Genomic DNA, 22,160 nt, shown 5'->3' on the forward strand with positions numbered 1-22,160 from the left:
TGCACCAGACAGTCAATCCCAAAGCAAAACTGGGTAAAAACACAGAAGAACACAAGAGTGAATCTTTAACAGCAGAAAACACTTCCTTAAAGACATATTGTCAATATTTCTTATCCAAAATCCCCCACTGGAAAGAACAGAGGTGAGATTCTCTGTACCTCTCACCCTTGAAAAATAAGTGACTAGGAAAACAGGCTCTAGTCTGCACACACATCTACCCACTCTTGGTTATTCTTCTGGCTGGAGAAGCAGAACACTGACTTTCCACATGGCTTCCCCATTAAAGCCCCAGATTTTAGGAAGTTCTACCAAGATGACCATGCTGGGAAAGGAATGACAGACCTTGCAGCCTGGAGCGAGAGGAAATCTGACAGTGACTCAACTAACAGCAAGGTCAGCCCATCCCCAAGAAAAGTCACATCAGTATTTAGAAGGCTTCGGACACAAGGAAACCTTCTAATCCAAAATGTGTCATATGGCTGAGAGCACAAAATTTTCCAGCTTCTAAGTTGGGCTGCAGTACATAAATTTAAGGTAATAGATGGGTGATGTATGGGAGAACAGTTTCCACTGTTCAAGTACAAAATAATTTACAGTTGAAAGCCAACCTATGATTGAAACTCATCCTCTAACTCCCAGGGTAGTTACCTGGGGTAACTATATCTCTAAAGATCAAAGAGCTTCACATTTGGGAGCAAGTTGCTCAGAGCATACACATTTGTGTAAGTCACAGGCTCCCTGGTGGGGTCATGTACCAAAGTGATGCCTGTGACTCTTCCACTGTCCTCTCTCTTGTTACCTGCTGAGCTCTGGGAAACAGAATAATTGCACCCTATCTGCTCTTACTGACACTGGAGAAGAGGATGCCTTCTTCTGTCAGATCCTTTCTTTTTCCTTTTGCCTTGCTGGTCAGGTTCTTTCTCTGTTTCCCTAGTCGTGGCACACAAGCAAACACAAGCCAGATGGCTAAAACCATCAATCTGTGTTAAGATTTATGTTAGGAACAGAGAGGTGAAAGGCTCTAAATACCGCTGCTAATCCCTAAAGCCATTAAACCGCCTCCTCCTTGTTGCTTACGCTTCTATTTGCATTCTCCTTCATGTCAGCACGTGGAGAGCCAGCGCTGCACAAACACCTTTTATTTTTAACTGTGCATACATTGAGGAGCTCTTACACCAGAGCCAGCTCTACACTGCAGGAGGCTGCTACTTCATCTACATTCAGGTCCTGCATCCCAGGCTGCATGCTGCTGGCTCTTCCCTGCCTTCCTCTAACCTTTCCTCAGCAGCCAAGTCTCTTCCTTCAGGATTTGTTCCTTTTCTCAGCATTTTCTGCTGTTTCCTGACTTCCAGATATTGCCCTGTTCCCAGCCAACCCATGTGTCTCAGTCTGCTCCTCCTTGCAAGCGTGGCTCCATGTACTGACCACAACCAGGGGAGAGCTGGAAGGGCACTGTGGGACTGGACTAAATCCCCTCTGCAGCCTTGTTATGAACATGCTCTGGCAAATAGAGCAATGAGATGGGCAGAGCTGTACAGGAGGCTGAAGTGACAAGCTGGTGATCATGCTGCCTTAAAAAACCCCAAATAAACAAAAAAACCCGCAAAAGCCTTTCAGTACTGAGAGCTACAGCCATCCTCCTGAGCTTATTTGCTATGGAAAAAATAGGGGTCTGGCTGGGAAAGTTCCTGCTGTTAAGCATTTCCCTAGCAGGTATTCCATGATCTGCCTGCACAGTTTCCACTGGAACAACAGCAGATGAGCAGTGCAACAGTCTCACACTTCTGAAGAAATGGATGCCAGTTTGGGTCAGTCTTGAAAAGCTTCTTGTGTCCAGCCTCAGAGCAGGTAGTGGTGTGGGCCAGGGTACTCACCTGATGCAAACCATCTAAACCATGAAAACATCAGGTTTCCAGCAGCTGAAAAGACCAAGCAGGTTCTCACTCTCCACATTTCTCTCTCGCACCTTTCCTAAACTTTATCCCAAAGCTTTACCTACCTGACTACATGATCATCTTCATACCCTTAGCGAGTTTTACAATCATGTGTCTTACGTCTGTTTACAATCCCTGCTAGTTGAAAATCACTTCTTTTTGGTTGCTGACAACCACTTCTGATACCTAAAAGGAGTTTCACAACAGTATACAGGCTCTGTGTCCTCCTCAACCTAAGAGTCGATGTTGTTGTAGCCCAGTAAACCCCACAAGAAGACAAGAAGGTTTCATGAAACCCAAATACATCTATATGAGGCTTGCAACAACCTAGGAGCTCACAAGCTCTTTTAGTTGTTTTGATTCCTCCAATTCAATTCTCCACTGGGAGAATGTAACAGACAATAGCCCAGCAAAAGGCAGTTTTCTTTGAGTAAAAGCAGATTTGGAAATGTCTGGCCGATGAGATCAACTAAACCCAGGCCTGACTCTTTTCTTCTTTACTAGTCAAAAGTTCTATTTCTATAAAGCTTTCCCTCATCCTCAGTGCTCATAAGATGGAGAAGAAAAAAAGAAAAAGGCAAAACAAAAAGGCCCTTAAGAAAAAAGTGATTCTTCTGCTTTGGAAGAAAAAAATAGGACTTCTTTTGGTTCTGAACATTTGTATCCTTTAATCATGAAATCCAGGCACTATGTAAGCCTCCACCTGACACTGTGTGAGTTTAATCAAATTTTTTAGTCTAATTATAAAGAAACTTCCACTGATACACTCCATGTATCCTGGACATACTGTAGCACTAGTGGTGTTTTCCTTCCCGTGTTGCTTAGTTACACCAGTCCCACAACACCAGAGCCTCACGGAATGTAAAATGTGTTTGTAGCTTTTGAAGCCATATCAAATAGAAACCCTTAGTACCAATCTCCTAAGAAGTTAGGCACTGGTGTTTTTTTATTTTGTCACCACATAGATGGCCTCTTTTATGTACCATATCACTTGATCTGCTGTAAAATACATATACCCATATGAGCCTCAGCTGCACATAAGGGCTACACAGTAGCTGCTGATCCCACTGTGAGGGAACTGGACAACATTGTTCCAGTGCAGGAAATGGTGCTCACAGACAGGATCAGATTTGGATTTCTATTTCCCAGATGCTTCTACTTTACACAAAAGGAATGAGGCACTCCTTGGGAAAATAGGTATCAGGGTTTTAAAAAGAACCTATTGCAAAACTTCCTTATTTCCTCTTGGCCCTAAAATACTGAAAATAACCAGGTTTTGTTTACACAAGTGCTAAATTGGATGCTTATGCAGTAGTCACACACAAAGCGGTATATTTTGCATGTGGTGATACATTTCCAAATACAAGCTTCTAACAAAATCTCATCAGCAACCTAAGGCATATGCAATCACATGGAACAACCCCAAATTTAACTGCATCCTTTGAAAACAGAAGCACTTGAGTACATGAAGTCACTCAGTGTCCGTGGCCAGAGAGGACAGGATACTTTGGATGATAACATAAAATGCATTTGGAGTCCTTTACATGAGATGCTACAATATGCAACAGAGCAGGAAGAAAAGATCCCTGACCAAAGATGTATTTGCAGAACATATTAACCAGAAAAAGCTTCTGCTTGTTCATTTTCTATTGCCAGGTGTCCATGTGCGAAGGGCCAAGTACAGAAGGCAACAGCAATACCTTTCCCTCCCCTTACACCAGTCTCTCCCTCAGCCTAAGGTTACACATAGGCCATGGTGATTAATATCTGTCATTGGACAGTCCTTTGTTGGTGGAGCTAATCCTCTTTTTAACTATATTTAAGACCTAGAGGCTCCATAGCACCTCATAGCAAACATTCTTAGATCCTAACAGTGTGTTGGGTGAAAAACTACTTCCTTTTGCTTGTTTCCATCCTGATTCATCATTTCCTGGGACACCTTGAACTTCTTGTGTTACAAGAGATGGCAAATAACTGCTCTGTGTTCACCTTTTTAATTACCATGCTCATCATCTTCCCTGTGCTCTCCCACACTGTTATCACACACAGCAGCCTGGTACTTGCATCTGCATGACCCCTGCGTCTTCAAGGACATCCTCATCCACCTGACACTTTGCTGTTTCAATGCAGCCCCTATCCAGGTGTCTCCCAGGAACTAGAAAGCAAGGATTTGGAGTGAGTGGGCAAATATATAGAAACAGCCATTTCCTAAGACTTCTGGATTGACTGCAGGCTCTGTTGTCGGTCTCACAAAATGAGACAAGGAAAATGACTACAAAATGCTACTGGAGCAAAGAAGAGGAGGCTTCATTTAGCAAAGCAAAAGCAAAAGCTCCTTACAACAGCACTTTTATAGGTTATGGTCCCGCTGCCCATCCATACCCTGCTCAAGCTGTGACACTGCTGCCACAGCTCCTCCCAAACCACTGCTGCCTGACACCCGCTGAAACATTCTCACTCGTCTCTGCCTTTAACACAAGATTTCCTCCCCAGATTTCCAATCATTAAATGCTGGCATGGAGTACAGAGCAGGTTAGATTGCTGTGAATGCATAAATACTGAGAGGTACCCTGGCATGCTCTCAATGGCTTCATACATACAATGGTCATACACTATCTCATTGCGTATTCACCACCTGAAAAGCCAATAAGGACCTACAAGAGGCAAGACAAAAGTTTCACAGGGCAGAGAAATCAGAGTCCCCTGGGCATCCCAATACAACAGCATAGGGATTGCAGCTCCAACAGAACTGCAGGGTCAGAGAAGTGAGATGCATTTGGCTCCTTCCAGCAAACAGCACCTTGCAAGCTTTGTGAGGGAAAGCAGGGAAGAGAGGAAGATGATGGTCTGACTGCTTGTATTTTCAACCTGAGAAAGCACTGAATCAGTTCGGAATATGAGAAGCTGGAAAACCTCCATGGAAATGGGAACAGCAGCTGCAACCAAAACCTTCAGGATGGCCCTCACTGATCAGGAGGAGGAGGAGGTCAAAGCGATATCAAATTCCCCCAAATATTACTCCCTAAGCTCCATTTCCAGGGGGCTTTGAGCCCTGGTGGTCTTTGTACGCCAGCATGAACCAGTCAGAAAAACCAGAGCCTTGTGACTTATGAGGCAAATCACTGCCCAGGTGAAACCTCCCATAAAGGATATCAGGCACTTCCAGTAAACTGCTTGGCACCTATCCACAGAATAAAATAAAGCCCATGAAAAATATTTTGTGGAATACATTCAGGTGATGAATTAAGGAAACGAATCGGCTCATGAACGCTGCAAATGCAAATAGAGAGGCCAAATTTATCAAACAAATTACCCATTTGATACAGGATTACTTACTAAGGGCTAACTTACGACTCCTTTGCTCACAGGGAGGACTGCTCCAGCCCCAGTGCAGTCTGCCATGGTTAGTGGAGAGGGAGATGCTTCTCAATACCAATACAGAAATTACAATCCCTGCTTAGGAGTTCGCTCACGTATTAGTGCAGGGATCTGCCTTTTTAATACAAAGCCCTTCATTCAGCCATTTAGACAGTTTCCAATTTGATTCCAAGCCTGGGAGATCTTTTAACAATGAATTTCCTCTGCAATTGTAATATATTTGCACATTTATGCACAAGCAGGATGCTGTGCATCCTCCTGAAGTAACAGAAGAATTAATATAAGGCAGTAGCTCTTCTCCATATGGTTTGGGTAGGGGGGACAGTGTTTTCATCAACCAGGATGAAAGCAGAAAACGCATTAAATGTCATAACCTGAAATAGAGGGGAGAGGAAGTTTTCTCAAGATGAAGCAATTTTTCTCTATTTTTCCTAACACCAACTGATATGGCTCAAAAAAGAAACAAAAAAAAAAGAACAACCTCTTGGGCTCAGCATCCTTTCATTAGCTCTGAAAGGACACAAGTCTAAAAGTCTGTATCTTCCATCTATCAACTGGTGTAATAAAAGTGCAAACCTGTCCTCTCTCTAACAATTTTTGCAATGCTTTAGTGAAGTAATTTTGTTACCCTGTTTAAAGTAGCTAGAAGTAATATAACCTTGAGTGCTGTGGCTTCACAGGACAGTCCCCCTTATAGCATTATTTTTGTCTAAAGAACATTTTCAGAAAAAATGGTTCTCCTCTCCAATCCACTGATAACAGGTGGTAGATTTAGAAATACTTTAAGCATTACAATTGAAGATAAACCTTTCATAATATACGACAGCCACCACGAAAAAAAAGCATTTGCCAAAGGTCCTTACAAGATTATCTGTCTGACATATTAAGTAGCTTGGTTTACACAGTATTCAGAAGGGAAAAAAAGAAAAAAGGTATCTTTGCCTCCAGCTGGCAACTGTTTACAAATACTCTTAATTTTCCTCCTACAAATAGCATCCTAGAAGTAGCTATCACTGTAAGGTAAATGTTGGTAAATCTAGCTTTTCAAGGGGGATTGGTTTTATACCATTTCCTGGTCAGTCTTATAAATGTATATATATATATATTTAGCAATAAAAGTAATGCCCAGTGTCTGGGCTTCATGTAGAATTCTATTAGAAGAAACAATGCATTCCAAGACAAAAAAAAATGGTCTGAGTATCAGCTCTGTTCCCGGAAAGCTCACTCATACTAGTAGTAGCAATGAATCCAGCGATGTGAGAACTACACATCTGAGCCAGAACTGCAGGCATGGATATTTTATTTGCCTGAAAGATATGTAGCAAGACATTCTCTCAGATTAAGCAGAGAGGATGTTCCAACACAGCTGAAGGGAGAATGGCTGGGCTATCTCATTTCACAAGGAGATAGGACTCAAGTTTGGAAGAAGAAAAAAACCCCAAAACTGTTTGTTGCATCTAATATGTTAAAACAGTGATCCATCTTAAGGAAAGAAGATTGGGTTTTCTACTGCAACAGTCTTTCAGCCTTGCTCTTTTCCTACCAGAACACACAAAAACTTCTCAGCAAAACCCCAGACGTTCAACAAAAATTCTGCCTGGACCAGAACCCTTTACTTGCCAAACCAGGACTTTTCTGGACAACCACTGCAATGAGATCCTCTGTCTGAGTTAAAGTGGTGCTCTGCTTCCCCTTGGAGCATCCTGGCTCTGGCTTGGGTTCTGTACAGGCTACTGATTATTGAGATCAGAAATGCTGAGACAGTGACAGTTGCTCTGTTACCGCACAGTTTTGCTACATTCCCAAGACACGACATTACTTTGAAGTCTGTCTCTTCCCTCTATATATTTAAAGTTTGCAAATGGCAAGGCTCTTGGCAGTTGTCTTAATATCAATATTATTACTTGACTAATTTCTTTGGCATTCCACTTGCAAAATAGGCTTAATGATATGTTCAACTAATGGAACAATTTCCCTATATCTATGTTCCACTTACTCTAATGCACTGAGGTGTAACTCCAGCTTCATCTCATTATCACTTGACTAGCTCAAGCACTTGCATGTCTTTTTGGATTTATTAATGCACTGGGTTTAAAGTCATAACTATTTATGTATATAACTCCACGAATATATTCTTCTTTCTAAGCATTTTTGTCCACATCTATTAAAGCAGATATATTTCATTATGTTTCTGAATGTGAGACGCACTTTTAAAATGCCTTGATGTTTTTTCTCTAAGCTTAAAGCAATACCTCAGTGTTATTCTCTCCTGGGAGTGTTCAGATAGTGTCCTATCAATTTAAATTTAGGGCAAGTCTATCCTTAAAGACTTTCATTTCACTACATTAATAGTTTCACTTAAAAACAAAACAAAACCACCAGTTCCATCAATTTCTTCCACAGTGTAAATATCAGGAACTTATTAGCAAAGGTAGAGGCAGTTGCTAACTCCTTGACTAAGAAACCAGTCCTGCAAAGAGATGGGATAGCCCTACAGTGGGAGAGTCTGCTGATATCTTGTCCAAATCTGCTTTGTTAAATGCAGATGGCAATTCACAAGAGACCCAAGAAAAGGGAGCAAACAGCAGATACGATGGTCATCTGGTGATCTTCACCCAGACCTTCAGCTGATGTTCTCACCACATGGCATTTAGGATGGGGCTAACTTCAGCTGACATCTGTGGAAGTGGTGGTACCCTGTGGAAAAGTATCAGTTGAAGACAGCAAAGAAAGTCTGAGATTGTATATTAATTGTTAGGGCACTCCTCCAGGATACTGATTATTTCTCCAAGGGCACTTCAGGAGAGTCATTTGGGAAGCATGTATCTGTCCTGCCTCTCCCTGTATCCTCACAAGTTGAAGACGTAAGTGACTCCTATAAGACCTTACCAAACTTGTATCTTGGTGATACAAGACACTAAAATAAGACCTCACAAATCCCTGACTACTGATCTCCCCACAGCAAAGCCTTCATTGAGTCAGTAATAAAGTTTTAGATGCTAAACTGGTTCCTTTTAAGGCTATGGCTCATCAGACAGTAGGTGCTCAGGTCCTTCTGGAAACCAGCAACATTAAGGCATACCAAAATCAGAACCATTAGTGATGAGAAAATTGCAATGAAGAGTCTATGAAAATGGGTCCTAAGGTCTTTTAACATTCTATACCAAATTATGGATGCTGAGAAGTAAATCATCTTTCTCTGGACAGCTGTAATCTTTGGATCAACCTTTTGCATAGTCACATGCCTGCAAAACACTGGATTTAGATGGTCTCCATCACAACCACTTCCCTGTAGTCACACATAAAAATCCCACTTTTGGTTCAAGCAAAAAAATTGTAAAACCTTCCCATGCACGAGAATGAATATACTTTTAAAATTATGGTACAGCTGATCATCTACATAATGTGGTGGAATGCAATTATGGTTTTCTATAACATGAGACCCAATCACACAGGTTCTCTGTAGGCAGGAGTTCAACAATGTCAGGTTTAAAAAACCTAAAAAAGAAATAAATGTTCCACCATCCTCTCTTTTTGCCTTTGGGCTTGTCATGCTTCAGCTCTGAAGAATCTTCTTGCCTCTAAAACTTTCAAGTCCAAGTGGGTTTTACATTTATAACAATAATACAAGGCTTTAAAGCATGATTTCAAAGGCCTTGATGCAGGTGAGCATTAGGACTCTTGATTTGTTGACAAACTGATGTTGTATTCTACTCTGGCTTAATTTGACAGCAGGGACAGAGCCAGCAACAGTAGGTAGGGTACTGCCACTTTATCCTATGGGTTGGGTGTAGTGGTTTGAGCCAGGTTTTCCCCCTGAAACTAGGAAAAATGGTAACCCCCGAGGGGGTGGTGACCCTTGGGGCTTGACCCAATCAGTGCTCCTGCAAAATATAAACATATCTCTGGAGACCGGAAAAGAAGCAGTAGTACTTGTTAGAAGAAGAAGAGGTGGCCATGTTGTAGAGACCACGAGGAGAAGGGGCTCCGGCCCCTTGGGGGCCTCTGCCCCCCCCCCAGCCCCCAGTTGGGGGGCTGCAGGGACTCAGAGCTGAGCTGAGTGTCTGTGGCTGAGAAGCTGGGGGAGTTTCTCCCCAGTAAGAACAGTGGGAGACGCTGGGAGCAGCAGCGGAGACAGCAGCGTCCGAAGAGCAGTGGCAAAGAGCCAACTGATAAGGACCAAAAGGAGCAGCAGAAGCCGGTATGCTGCATGGAAGACACAGAGATGTCTGAGGAGAAAGGAAAGCAGAAAGGCAGCACCTGAAAGAGGACTGAGCCAGCAGCAGGAACAGAGTTTCGGGGTAAGAATTGGATAACCCAAACCCCCAAACTCACTGGAGATTCCTGTGAGAGAGAGGAGGATGATTGGACTCACTTGGAAGAGTCTTGGAGTGCAGTATGGACTACAGAGAGGAGCAAGAAGCTCAGACTGTCCTGAGAGCTAAAGCCAGGACGGCCAAAGGAATGTGTGTGGAGGGGGTGACCTTGGGCTTCCCCCCCCCTCCTTGCTGCAGCTTCAGAGAAGCTGGCAGCCATCTTTGAGTCAGAGCATGGGAGCTCTGCACAGGGGCTTGATTTCCCCTGAGGATACCAGACTGTCACGAAGACCCCCGTGCTTCGTGATATGACCGTGGTGATGCGACCTTGTCTGGGGTTACGTAGTCCACGGAAAGACCCCCGTTTGAGGACGGAGGGCCGAGGGGTTTGGAGACCCCCTTGTGTGTGCTGGCAGAGAGCCAGCAACTACTACTGCTGCCTGGAAGAGAAGAAGAGAACCTGCTGCCTAGAGAGAGACCTGCTGCTGACAGACTGGAAGGGGTCTTTTCTTCTTCTTCTCTCCTGGACTTTTATTTGGAGGGAGAAGAGATTGGGCCCATTGTAAATATTATTGTCATGGTAGAGATAGATATAGAGTTAAGATTGTATGCAGTGTATTATAGTATTTATTTATGTGTATAGTCTTTGTAATATATTCCTTCCCCCATATTGAGTCTCGTGTTTTTGTCTGGAAAACCCATCTCACATGGGGTTGAGATGTGGGTGGGGGGCTAGGAATCAGAATTGGATTTTGGGCCTGCTCAAACCATGACAGCTGGGGTACACTGCCAAAAAAATAAAATCACACAATGAATGGATTAGACTTGAATGCAGCCTTTGAAATGCGTGTTCAGTGTGCTCCAGACAAAAATATTATTAAGCAGTTAGACACCACTCGATGCTACCTGAATAATTCAATAGGTCTTTAAGTTTCAGCTGTCAATCATTGCAAACTGGAGATTACAAAGTCATCTACAAAAAGCTTTGTTCTAGTGAGATGAGACAGAAATATCACAATTTCCATGCTACTAGCCAAAGCAAAAGGAAAAAAACCACTGTGGCTACTGTAACAACACATTCCTGTAGAATTAATAGAGACAGAATACAGCAAAGCTCTGCTTCCTATTACTCCAAGGCCCTTACCAGTAGACAGACAGATAGCATGAGCAACAACTGCCACTTCTGAAGTGGGTGATAAAACAAAATACTAAAATCTGGATCTTGTCACACAAAGTTGGACTGATGTCAGCGCAAAGCAAAATAAAATGGGAGAAGGTTTAGGGTTGATAAAATTATGGAACACAGATTTCTAATGATGTATGATAAAAATAAATCATGAGCTTATGGGGGGGGAGGATGGACTAACAAATTTACTATCCACGAGGTTTCCTTAAATTCTAGAAAGCAACCTCCTGTGTGAAATCTAAGATGAATGGCTAACATTTCTGAAGTGCTCCAGCGAGAGCCATCTTTCTCCCATTCATTCTTGCACAGGGACAGCTCAAGTTTAAAGTCCTCATTCAGACACAGTTGGGCTCTAACCACTGTGGTATCTTTTCAGACCCAGAGAAACCCTACCAGCATCGTTAATGAAAGAGCAAAGTGTGTACTAAGTGTATGGAAAAGCAATATACACTAGGAGCTACATACATTAGTGCAAATCATTTTGTTCTCAAGAGTCAAGAGAGCCAGCACCAGGTTTCGGGAAGAAATACAGATACAACAGGGAATGAAGGAGCTAGCTGTACAGAGCACACAAAAGCAGTATCACAAGTAGTTCTGATGGTTCACACATTTTAAATGTCTGCATTTGTCCAGGATCAGAGCCTCTATGTGCAGCTGATCTTTAAAGAAAGTTCTCATTATAATATTTGGCTTTGGAAAGAAGACAAGATGCCAACTGTTGTCTTTTTGCTGCACCCTTTTTTGAAGTCAGATGGTACTTGATTACTATACCTACCTAGAGGGAAAAACTCGCCCATTTTCTTCTTGAAAATTTTGTAGTCAATCTCCAAAAAGACGCAGAAGATGATACGATCCACCTGTAAGAAACCAAATGATTCACAGTGAAACAATTGCAATCATCCATATTGGTAATAATAGCCAATAAAGGCAAAGAAACTTTTAAGCCAATATACTTTTATGCTCCAGGCGAATAAGAAAACATCAGAGGGATGCATGTTTTGACTTTATTGTGCATCTGTTTTGTAATTTATAAAATAACCTTTGCAATTGCAGCTCACAACTGTATTCTTTGTAAACTGCCTCCTGTTTATGCAAACTGCTCTTGAGCACAGTATAAATGACTTCTGGCATTCCAGATAAGGGCTGGGATGCAATGTTTGATGAAAGAGTCACATGGGGGGCTTCTAATAAGCATACAAAAGAGTAAATGGGTAAGCAAAGAGCTCTTTTTCCAATCCTTGTCCGACAAACCTATTTGCAAACCCATTTAGTATTTTAAAATGGCTCTAAAAGGTTTCATGTGGTTTTAATTTACATGAAAACACTTACTCTCGCTATAATACAAGCAGAATGTAGCAAAAAACAAAAGCTGATTAGATGACAGGTAGCACATGGGGTAAATAAAACATTTAATATGCCATCTACTTCAGCACAGCTGAGCATATCAATGAAACCACAGCCCATAATGTATGCACCACCCACCAATAAGTTCAAATAAATTCTTTGGGAGATCACTGTATGTGAAAAGCTTTTCTAAAAGACACCAAAAAAAAAAAAAAAGCTAAACAAAACAACAGAATTCTAAAGCCTTTTAGGCTAAAAAACACCCACACTGGACTTCAGCCTTGTAGTTTCTTTGTGTTATCTGTTTGCACTGCCCAGCACAAACTGTCACTGCAGCCAAAACTCAGCTTGGAGGGGGTCTGAGGAAGGTAAAAAGACCCTCCCACAGCTGAGCTGAGGGACCTGCAATCCAGTAATCATCTTTTTCTCTGAAATGCATAAGAGCTTAACCAGAAAGGGATGAAGCCCAAGCAACAGGAAATTCAGCATCTTGTCCTGGTGTCTCCATGGGTAATAAGATGATCTGTCATAGCAAAACTACTCAACAGTGCCTTTGCACTTGCTAGAAAAAGCATCAGCCTTCCCCCTGCAGGGAAACAGTGGGAGGAACGCTCTCAAAAAATACCTTCTTTCCCTTATCTTCAGTAGAAAATGCTGTTTTTTTGCTGGACCTGCTCTTGGAAGCCAAGTCCAAGCCTTGGCTTCAAAGACACCATTATGCTGAACAGCTCTGGATGTCATTTCAGAGCCCATTTTGGAGCATCCTAGTAGAATACAGAAGGGAATGAGAGCAGGCAAACACCAGTTAAGCTGGAAAATGCCAGTAGCTACTAACAAGGACATCTCTGAATCAAAGGTGACTACAAAACCTGAATGATCAAACTAGGTAGGAAATTTCACAAAAGCAGTATCCTAGTGATAGGACAATTTGCACCAGGGGAAGTTCAGGTTGGATATTAGGAAAAATTTCTTCACTCAGAGTGGTTAAGCATCCTCAGTGATGTGATGGAGTCACCATACCTGCAAATGATCAAAAAATGAGTGGATGTGGCATTTTGTGATATGGTTTTTGTGGGCACGGTGGTATTCACTCACAGGTTGGACTTTCTCTCAAAGTATGATCTTGGAGCTCTTTTCCAACCTTACTGATCCCGTGATACTATATGAGACTGAAGGTACAGGCTATGTTAGTGTTAAGGAATAAAGAGGCTTGTAAGCAGAAGAGAAAGCAGCAGGGCAGAGCAGGGAAGCGTGTTGGCAGATTTGTCAGCAAGAAGACTGCCTGTTGCTGTCTGCTCATATGACTCTCACAGAACCAAGCTGTTCTGTGCATCCCTTGTAAACAAATCAGGCTAGACCTTAAAAATATGCTGGACTGTGGCATCAGCTACTCTTCACAAAGGGTATAACAAAGAACTTGACTAGTTATATGCTCAAGCCTAAAAGCCATACTCATCTTTGTACTCAGGAATTCATAATGTAAATTATCATTGTCCAGAGGTGCTACATTTTAACTACAGGAGAGTTTATATGATCTTTAAGGTACCTACTAACCCAAACCATTCTATGATTCTATGTTTCTACCTAAGTTGGGTGTTTTCAGGAGGGAGGCCATAGTCAGTGAGTGCTTAAATTACATTTAATCTGAAAACTGGATTAAGATAGTGCTGGGGTGGTGCTAGATTGTCATCTTCTATCTCTGCCTTGTGAGCAGAGCAGATATTCAAGCACTAGAAGTGATAGGCCCAATGTACGATCCAGAACAGACAAAAGAGCAAGGATGGAAATGTATAAAGCAGAGGAGGAATGATATTCCCACGCAGAGAAGTTCTGAGTCTCTATATAGTCTCATATTCTCTGCTATAAATCCTATAGACATTTGCCTCATTCTATATAGTCCAACTTCTCAAGGTGTTCCCTTTATTTATTCAGTTCAGCTGACAATGATAAAACTTCTGCAAATGAGAATTTCTACTCCTGCTAATATAATTCCTTAATTTAAAGATAGGGAATCTCTCTGGAAACGGCAGACTATTTCAAAATTTCGAGCCTCCTGACTGTACATATCCTATATATAAACCTGTTCCATTTCTTCTTGGTGTGAGAAAAAATGCTCTATTTTTAAGTATGCATAAGATATTGTGATGACAGCTGAAATCCTGTGTTTATCTGATTGAATGGCATGTGTTGGCAGATAGTAAATCTGAAATTAAACCATATTCTATCATCCTGCCAGTCATTGACTATTTTATCTAACATCCTCCGCTAAAATAACTTGAGATTAGGTAGGGAAAGTAACCCTTGTCCTCACTGTTCCCATTCCAGCTACAATATGGAGAGGTTTAATCCAAGCGGCTACCAACCTGCTTTGCCTGCTGGCCTACAAAAGCTCAGTAGGATTTTTGGGATACACACTTAGGAAAGCTACTCCTTATCCAAAGACAAAATCTCTCCTCATTTGGCTTGGAAATGGCATCTTGATTTGAGTATCACACCACCCCTTTAGAGAGGGCAAGGAATAACTCCCAGGGACTCCTCTTGGCTGTGCCCAGGGAGCCCGCAGTGCCTTTTGTAGGTGCCTGGTTCCTCCACAGCTGACCAAGCACCACTCAACTGCAGCAGAAGTGTAAAGGAGCTCCAAGCTGAAGGTATTATAGCCCATCCTTGATTGACAGCTCTTTTTTGAAGGCTGGTATTAAAACGAACCATCCTCCGTCAGAGCCTGATTAAATTCTGGTTGCTTCATGGCTATGAATAGGTGGATCAAAGAACCCCAAAATTAAGAGCACTGCAGCACAGGAAGAAGGGAGTTAAAATGCATGAGCTGTTCATTTACTAGGCAGCTTCACAGCTCAAGGCTGTGAGTATATTTGATTTTTTTTTTTTTTAATATATTTTTTTTTCTTGGGCCCTGCTCTCCTTGCCAGGCTCTATTTCATTTTGATGGGGATAACTTCCAGGTGGTTTTGTTAGCTACACCTGATAAGAATTAGTAAACTTCTGCATGGTTTACAGAGCTCAGGCTATTTTCATAAAAACCCAGAATGGTTTGGGTTGGAAAAGACCTTAAAGATTATCTAGTTCTGATCCTCCATCATGGGCAGCAACACCTTCCACTAGACCTGGCTGCTTCAAGCCCCTTTCAGCCTGGCCTTGAACACATTTTTTGCAGTACAATGGACCTTAAGACCAGGGTTTTAGAAGGATAGTTCTCATGAACTGAAAACTGCTTCAGTGGGTATAAAAGCACTGTTGACCTAATAGCAGCAGCATTGACCTAGGTACAAAGAAAGCAGCAAAAACATTTCCTCCTGGTTTCTGCTCATTGGGGTTTTGTTTGTTTGTATTTTCCCTGGTGACTTGGAGAGCACTTTGCATCTTATGAGTTTTCAGTTTACTGGCAAGTCTCTGCACCTTGGGTATGTTCATTCATAGACCACTAAGGGTCTACAAGAGCTCCATGGGAGGCTGGGCAGGTGCTCTGGGACTAAATGGTCACCGCAGCACAGGAACGATGAAAAGCTGCTGAGGGTCCCACAAACCCTTCCTAAAGGACCCTTCCCTCTATTGCAATGTGTGGGAGGACGCTGCATGTGTACATGCACATCTCTGCGTGCAGCTGCTGCTATAGGAGGAATTTATACTCTACAGCTGTATCTATATAAAAAAGACAGAGAGCAAGTTTTTACATGGGCATATAGTGATAGGGCAAGGGGGAATGGTTTTAAGCTAGAAGAGGAGTGGTTTAGATTAGATGTTAGGAAGAAATTCTTTACTGTGAGGGTGGTGAGACACTGGCACAGGTTGCCCAGAGAAGCTGTGGATGCCCCATTCCTGGAAATGTTCAAGGCCAGGTTGGATGTGGCTTTAAGTAACCTTGTCTAGTGGAAGATGTCCCTATCCGTGGCAGGGGGGTTGGAACTAGGTGATCTTTTCCAACTCAAACCTTTCTATGCCTCTCTATATATTTTAGCATCGAAAATGTCTACATTTTTATCTCAGCTCTTTTGCTGTGGTCTCAGGCAAGCTGCCTGATTTCTCTGATTTAATTTCTCTATATGTCTAGGGGACAGGAATACCTTGTTGTGTACTTATGCACTGCTTCAAAGAGTTATTGCCAAGCACAATCCACAGGACATGCCAAATGCTGTCATAGGTATAGCTATATGTATGCCCAAGTGCCAAGCTGAATATATCAAGCACAGATCCGAAGCAGAAAACTGATCAAAAGCCATTCTAGACTATTTCACCTAATGAGTGTTTCCATGCCATTGCCACCCTGTGTCCTAACAAAATAACAGCTCACAATGAAAACAAATCCAACTGTGTTTCAGCACTCCCAAGTATTTCATGCATGTCCCCAGTACCAGGATATTTACAAAAAGTTTCATAATCATTTAAATCTTACCAGAAAATACACAGTAGAAAACCAATGCAAAATTGTTAAAAATGTTTCTCAATCCCAAAGCAAATGAATGTTGTAACAAATAACAAAGAGAAGGAAGTAGCTTTTTGCTCTTTCTACGTGTAGCAAATCCCTTTTATAAAACACCCCTGCCCGATCCCATCAGGACCTACTGTCTTAAGGTGATGATGAACACCAGAAGCTTGCTGAAACATTTTTCATTTATCAAAACTCCATGGAGTTAATTCAAAACCCAGTGAAGCCAAACAGAGGGGTTTTATTGACTTCAGCGTGCTTGGATCGGTGCCTATACTCCGTAACACCAGATAGAACGTTTATCTCCTTAAGAATTTAAGTTCTTCTGATACAGAAATTTTTTTACCCCAACTGTTAGATACTTGCTCAAAGATATCCTTAACAATCACGGTTCAGAGCTGCCTGAATCCACTAATACACCTAGACTACAGTGCTGGTAAGGAAGGAGCCCTGAAACTTCAAGGCCAGTTGGATGGGGCTTTAAGCAACCTGGTCTACTGGAAGGTGTCCCTGCCCATGGCAGGGGGTTGGAACTAGATGGTCTTTAAGGTTGCTTCCAACCCAAACCATTCTATGATTCAACCATGCTGTAATCCCCCATTTTGCTTCTAACTGGACTGTGACTGGTCAGGTAGCCCTGCTGGCTTTCATTGCCTGACGAGACATCCCCTGTAGAAACAAGTGGCAACAAAGCCACCTAAGTCAGGTTTCCAAGGCATGCTCTTACAGAATCAAAATCTCAGTTGTAGGAAGAACAGAATAAGGAGCAAAAGATTTTTAATCCACCATAGGGTCAGGACAGGAGTGTCCTATCTTGTCCCTGCACATCGTGTGAAATGTCTTCTATTTCTGTGACAAGGGCTGAGTTTGCTGTTCTGAAGTCCACATCTCTCTCTTGCTTATCTTCAGGGACCCCATTTGCCATCTCTTTCTTTTCTGTTTTTCTGACAGAGTTCCTCCCTGCCCAGGACCAAAGTGACTCACTGAACTGCCTACATACAGAAGTACACTTCAAAGAGACAGACATTGGTTTCTGGCCCTCTTAAAGAAAGATGTTCTTGGTGCTGACAGTCTCCCCTTCAGCCCGATCTGATCCTCTGGTAATCCTATTGCAACCAACTAACAGATGGAAATACCAGCTTTGCAAAAGAACACAGGCATCTGCCATATACCTCACAGCAGCTGTGATTCACTTTGCCAGAGGTGCTGCCTTTCCTGTGCATCAGGCACATCTGGCCAGCTGTCCAGATAGCAGCCTGACTGACCAAACAGAGCAGAGAGGACTGCATCTCCCCTTGGAAACCAGCCCTGGTCGAGGGCAGAAGTTTTCACACACTCCTTCCGAAGGTGAGTGCTTCAGGCCCTATAAAAACTAATCATTTCACAGCACCGTAAATTAAAATTCAGCCTCCTGGTATTATTACTGATTTCACAGAAACCATTAGAGCATAGAGCCTAGCTGACTGTCTGCTCCTTTTGGCATGACATCATGGTCTGTGATTGCAGAATTACTCTCACAAAGAACTTCAGTCAAGTATTTATGGCAAATACAAAGCTTTGGTGCTGCCTCCATCCTCAGAACAAGATTTAAGCAGGGCAGAGGTGTCAGACTGGTGATACGGTGAATTTGACAATCAACGAACTGTGTGATGATGTTCATAAAGCTATTCACCTCACCTTAAGAGCTTTACTCTTGGCCCAGCTTCAAAACCACTGCAGACCTGAGCCAAAATGCCCCGCATTTACTTGACCTTGCAGTCATCCAAAAGAGCCCAGCTTCAGGCAAAAAGGACATCTCTCGATCACCCTTCAATCCAGGGAGAGAGAAATGTACTCTCTCAGGACACAGCTCTTTGGTTTCCATGGATTTGAGTTTTGAAGTTCCTTGGAATCCAAAGCAAAAACCTAAATAAAAATCCACATTACTACAAGACTCCTGCTACTAATGGTATTAATGGAGCGTTATGATATCACATCAAGAGCAAATACCCGTTGAGGACTAGCTGTGAAGAAGCAACTCTTACTTAAACCAACATATTACTTAGGCAGCCATTGAAGGAAAAAATAATACAAACCACATGTATTATAAAATGATTTATGCTTATCACAAATAGAGTGGAATGGTTTCTATGTGGTCCCACTGCAGTTAAAAAACAGAAACAGAAAGTTATTATTAGTGCTTTAATATCCTACTTCATGATGGAACACATACTTCTCTTGGAGTCAAAGATAATTAAAAGTCCAAAGGCAATTTAAAAAAAAAATCACAAAACAAAAAACCCAACAAAAACCCCCACCAGAAATTTATTACCAATTTAAGATATTAATACAAACAACATCCCTGTACATAGGGCTTTGCAACAATCCCTGCCTCTAAAACAAAATGCAGTAGCAACACACTTAACAATGAACCTCAAGATAAATTTAAAATACGGTCAGAATGTCTCTCCCTGTCCTTTGTGCCTGCCTGTTCCTACAGCTCTGCCCATATTCAACAGCTGAGGGCAAATTACTCCCTGTATCACACAGGTACCAGACACACCAGTGCAGTTATCACTATTTCCCAAGCCTATCTCCATATTTCCCATTAAAACCCATAATACTGCTCAGTGGAGAACCACTTTTACCCACAGGTCTCAAGCACACACAAGCACCCATCAGCATTGCAGTTTTTTGACACCTTTGATAGATCCCTGCCTCCAGGTGGAGATTTGATGTGTCCAAGGTCACAGAAAACAAGAGCAGCAGAACTAGACCAGGACCCTGGTTTTTTAACTCCTGTTCTCTCTCGACCAAAGATGTTACAGACAAAAAACAAAAGGTCCCATCAGTGGTCACAAGCAAAGTTCACAAGCTTCGCTGCACACCATTGGTTTGCCTCTGGTGGAAATAGCCTTTCAATGTGCCCATATATTGTGAGAATCAATAAAGATAACTCTTTTTTCCCTAATACATTGCTTGTTTTTTAAAGGTTACTTATTCTCCATGAAAGAATTCATTCTCTGAATACCTTCAATACCTTTTTAATACAGTGTATTATTCAAGGACAGGCAGAGTTTTCCCTTTTGGACACCTTTGTGCTGAGCTATTAGTTTTTTGGGTGAACAAAGCACCTGCCTGACAAGCAGAATGGCTATCCTAAAGAACCAAGGTGGATCTCAAATAGGAAATTACAACAGCATTTTTTGAGGAATTCACAAATTTTTGCTGATCATTTGTATATGTCCCAGTTACTTATATATTGCATGGTTATTCTGACAAATAAGATGTGATAGTCCTGCAGTGCTAATATAAACAGACACAGGCTATAAAATAACCAGTCCTTAATATTCCACATGTGGTTTCTTTCTCAACTACAAAAAGTTTTTCAGTTTCCAAAGGTGAAAAAAACCTGTAAACCCAGCCTAGGATTTAAGGGAACGTCTCAGTATATTTCTTTTGATGGTCACTAAAAGTTGTCAGGGAAGGGGCAGGAGAGTAGTTTAAAAATGCATTTGTTTTTACCAAGATATCCATCAATCAGCACAACTCACTTTTATGCCACACAAACACAATGACATAAAGCCCATTAATCTTTTCCAGCTTAATACCTACTGTCCTTTGAAGATACATGTTTGGAATATCTGAAGGCGACCTCCATTTTTCACAGTTCCCAGTCATAGGGCAGCTGACACAGCCAAGATAATCCTGTATTCAGCGAAACCGGGGGAATGAATGGATTCTGATGAATGTAATTTGCTATCTCAGTGACAAATGGCAAATGGGAAGAGAGGGTGTGCATGCAAATATAACTGCGTTAAATAAGGGCTTGTGAAGGATAGTACTCTGAAAATATCTGATAGGCAGTTTTACAACAACCATGCCTTTTGGAGGAGATAAATCATCAGCTTACTTAGAGTTATCATTATATCCTCATTGTGGAGCTCCGCTGAATAAGATGGAATTGTGGCATACAATCAAGCAGGGCGTTGTGATCCCATAAGCCAAGTTTTTGCATCACGTTTTACCTTACAACATCAGTTTTTCAGTATCTTTTTAGTACAGCTTGGACTTAAATACCCCGAAGTTCCCAATGATTATGAGCATCATAAACCTGCCTGGGCATCCAAACTGTTGTAGACTAATTCCAAAAAATGTTACATTCCACTAACACCAAAAGCTCTCTGCTGGATTGAGGTATCACTTCAGAAAATTCTCGTGTTCTTGTTGTAGTACCATGCAATATCTACCAATACAATTTCCACTCCTTCCCAGGGCTAGCAGGAGAATCAGCACTATTTGCTCAGAGCCTACGACTCAAAAGCCAGAATATGCTTCAAAACAGAAACATAATCTCTTCCTTGCCATCATGTTAGTGGCTGCTGCAAGATTCTGAATAGAAAACTGCCACAGGTTTTAAAACCACAGAAAGACCAAGTGCTGGTACCTCCTACCCTTCAGACAGGTATGAGTATCGCAGAATCATACAATAGCCTGGGGTTGGAAGGGACCTTAAACACTTCCGACCCCCCTGCCATGGACAGGTATACCTCCCACTAGACCAGCTTGCTCAAAGCCCCATACAGCCTGGCCCTGAATACTTCCAGGGATGGAACATCCACAGTTTCTCTGGGCAACCTGTTCCAGCTTCTAAATTATGAGTAATTTAAGTTTGGATGCTAGAGTATCCCCTCCTGCTGCAGAAACAGGAGTGCTGATGTCTTGTGGCTGGGACAAGAATGTTGGTTTCTGGCTGTGATGCTGAGAAGTCCTGAGCAGGCTCTTGAGGGTATACAATGAATGTCTGAACTGCAGAAAAAGGGCAGGAGAAAGAGTTCCTGGAAGCAGCAGATGATGGCTGAAACAACTTTTTAGGTGCTGTTACAGACAGGGTAAAATGGCAGTCATGATAAACTCAGCAACCATTTTCTCTCTGAGGTCAAGCAAAGGTTTGACCTCACCTCAGTGGCTGGGGTATGTTTCAACTGCTCACTGCTGCCACTTGGGCTTTCCACATTATTTTCTAAATTATTGACAGAGGAAAAAAAAAATAGGGCTGAATCTTACAAAGTTGGTTTAAAATTCAACTTGGTTTAGTATTTCCATCTAAAGAGGCCAGATGACCCCCACATACCAAATTATACAAGCACCTAAAACTCAGAAAGCTTTGCAAAATGTATAATTTGATTAACTTGCCCCTCAAACCTAATGCATTTGAGAGCAGTCCCCAAAGAAAACTCCCACTATTTCCCTTGTTTGCTCTCCCTTCTTTAATCATTCTCACCTTCAACCTACATTAATGTTCACGTTAGTCACTCTTTATCCAAAAGCCATTGACTTCAAAGGGGTTTTGGATTAGTGCAGCCAAGTTTTTCCCACCCTGCTGGGAAGATGACAGCAGCACTTTGGACACCAATTTTGTCTAACTACATGTAAGTTTCCAACAATTTGACAAGTGTCATAAATATTACACTTTTAGGGGATGAAGAGTGCTCTCTTAACCTATACTAGCAGCAATGTACTGCAACTCCATATAGCCTCTGTTTTAGGGAGAACATAGGTAGAGATAACATTGATGTAGA

At 42.0% G+C, this 22,160-nt stretch overlaps 1 protein-coding gene across 3 annotated transcripts in view; it reads right to left on the minus strand.

The window, feature by feature from the left end:
• Positions 1-22,160, minus strand: part of MACROD2 (MACRO domain containing 2) — an 844,666-nt gene that overhangs the window by 76,792 nt on the left and 745,714 nt on the right. For all 3 annotated transcript variants that reach the window (XM_027693439.1, XM_027693438.1, XM_027693440.1), the window contains exon 9: positions 11,590-11,671. In XM_027693439.1, coding sequence (XP_027549240.1) covers positions 11,590-11,671 — 82 coding nt within the window. The remainder of the gene's footprint in view (positions 1-11,589; positions 11,672-22,160) is intronic.

Source organism: Neopelma chrysocephalum, unplaced genomic scaffold (genome assembly GCF_003984885.1).
Source record: "Neopelma chrysocephalum unplaced genomic scaffold, ASM398488v2 Primary Assembly neopelma1_91, whole genome shotgun sequence".
NCBI lineage: Eukaryota > Metazoa > Chordata > Aves > Passeriformes > Pipridae > Neopelma > Neopelma chrysocephalum.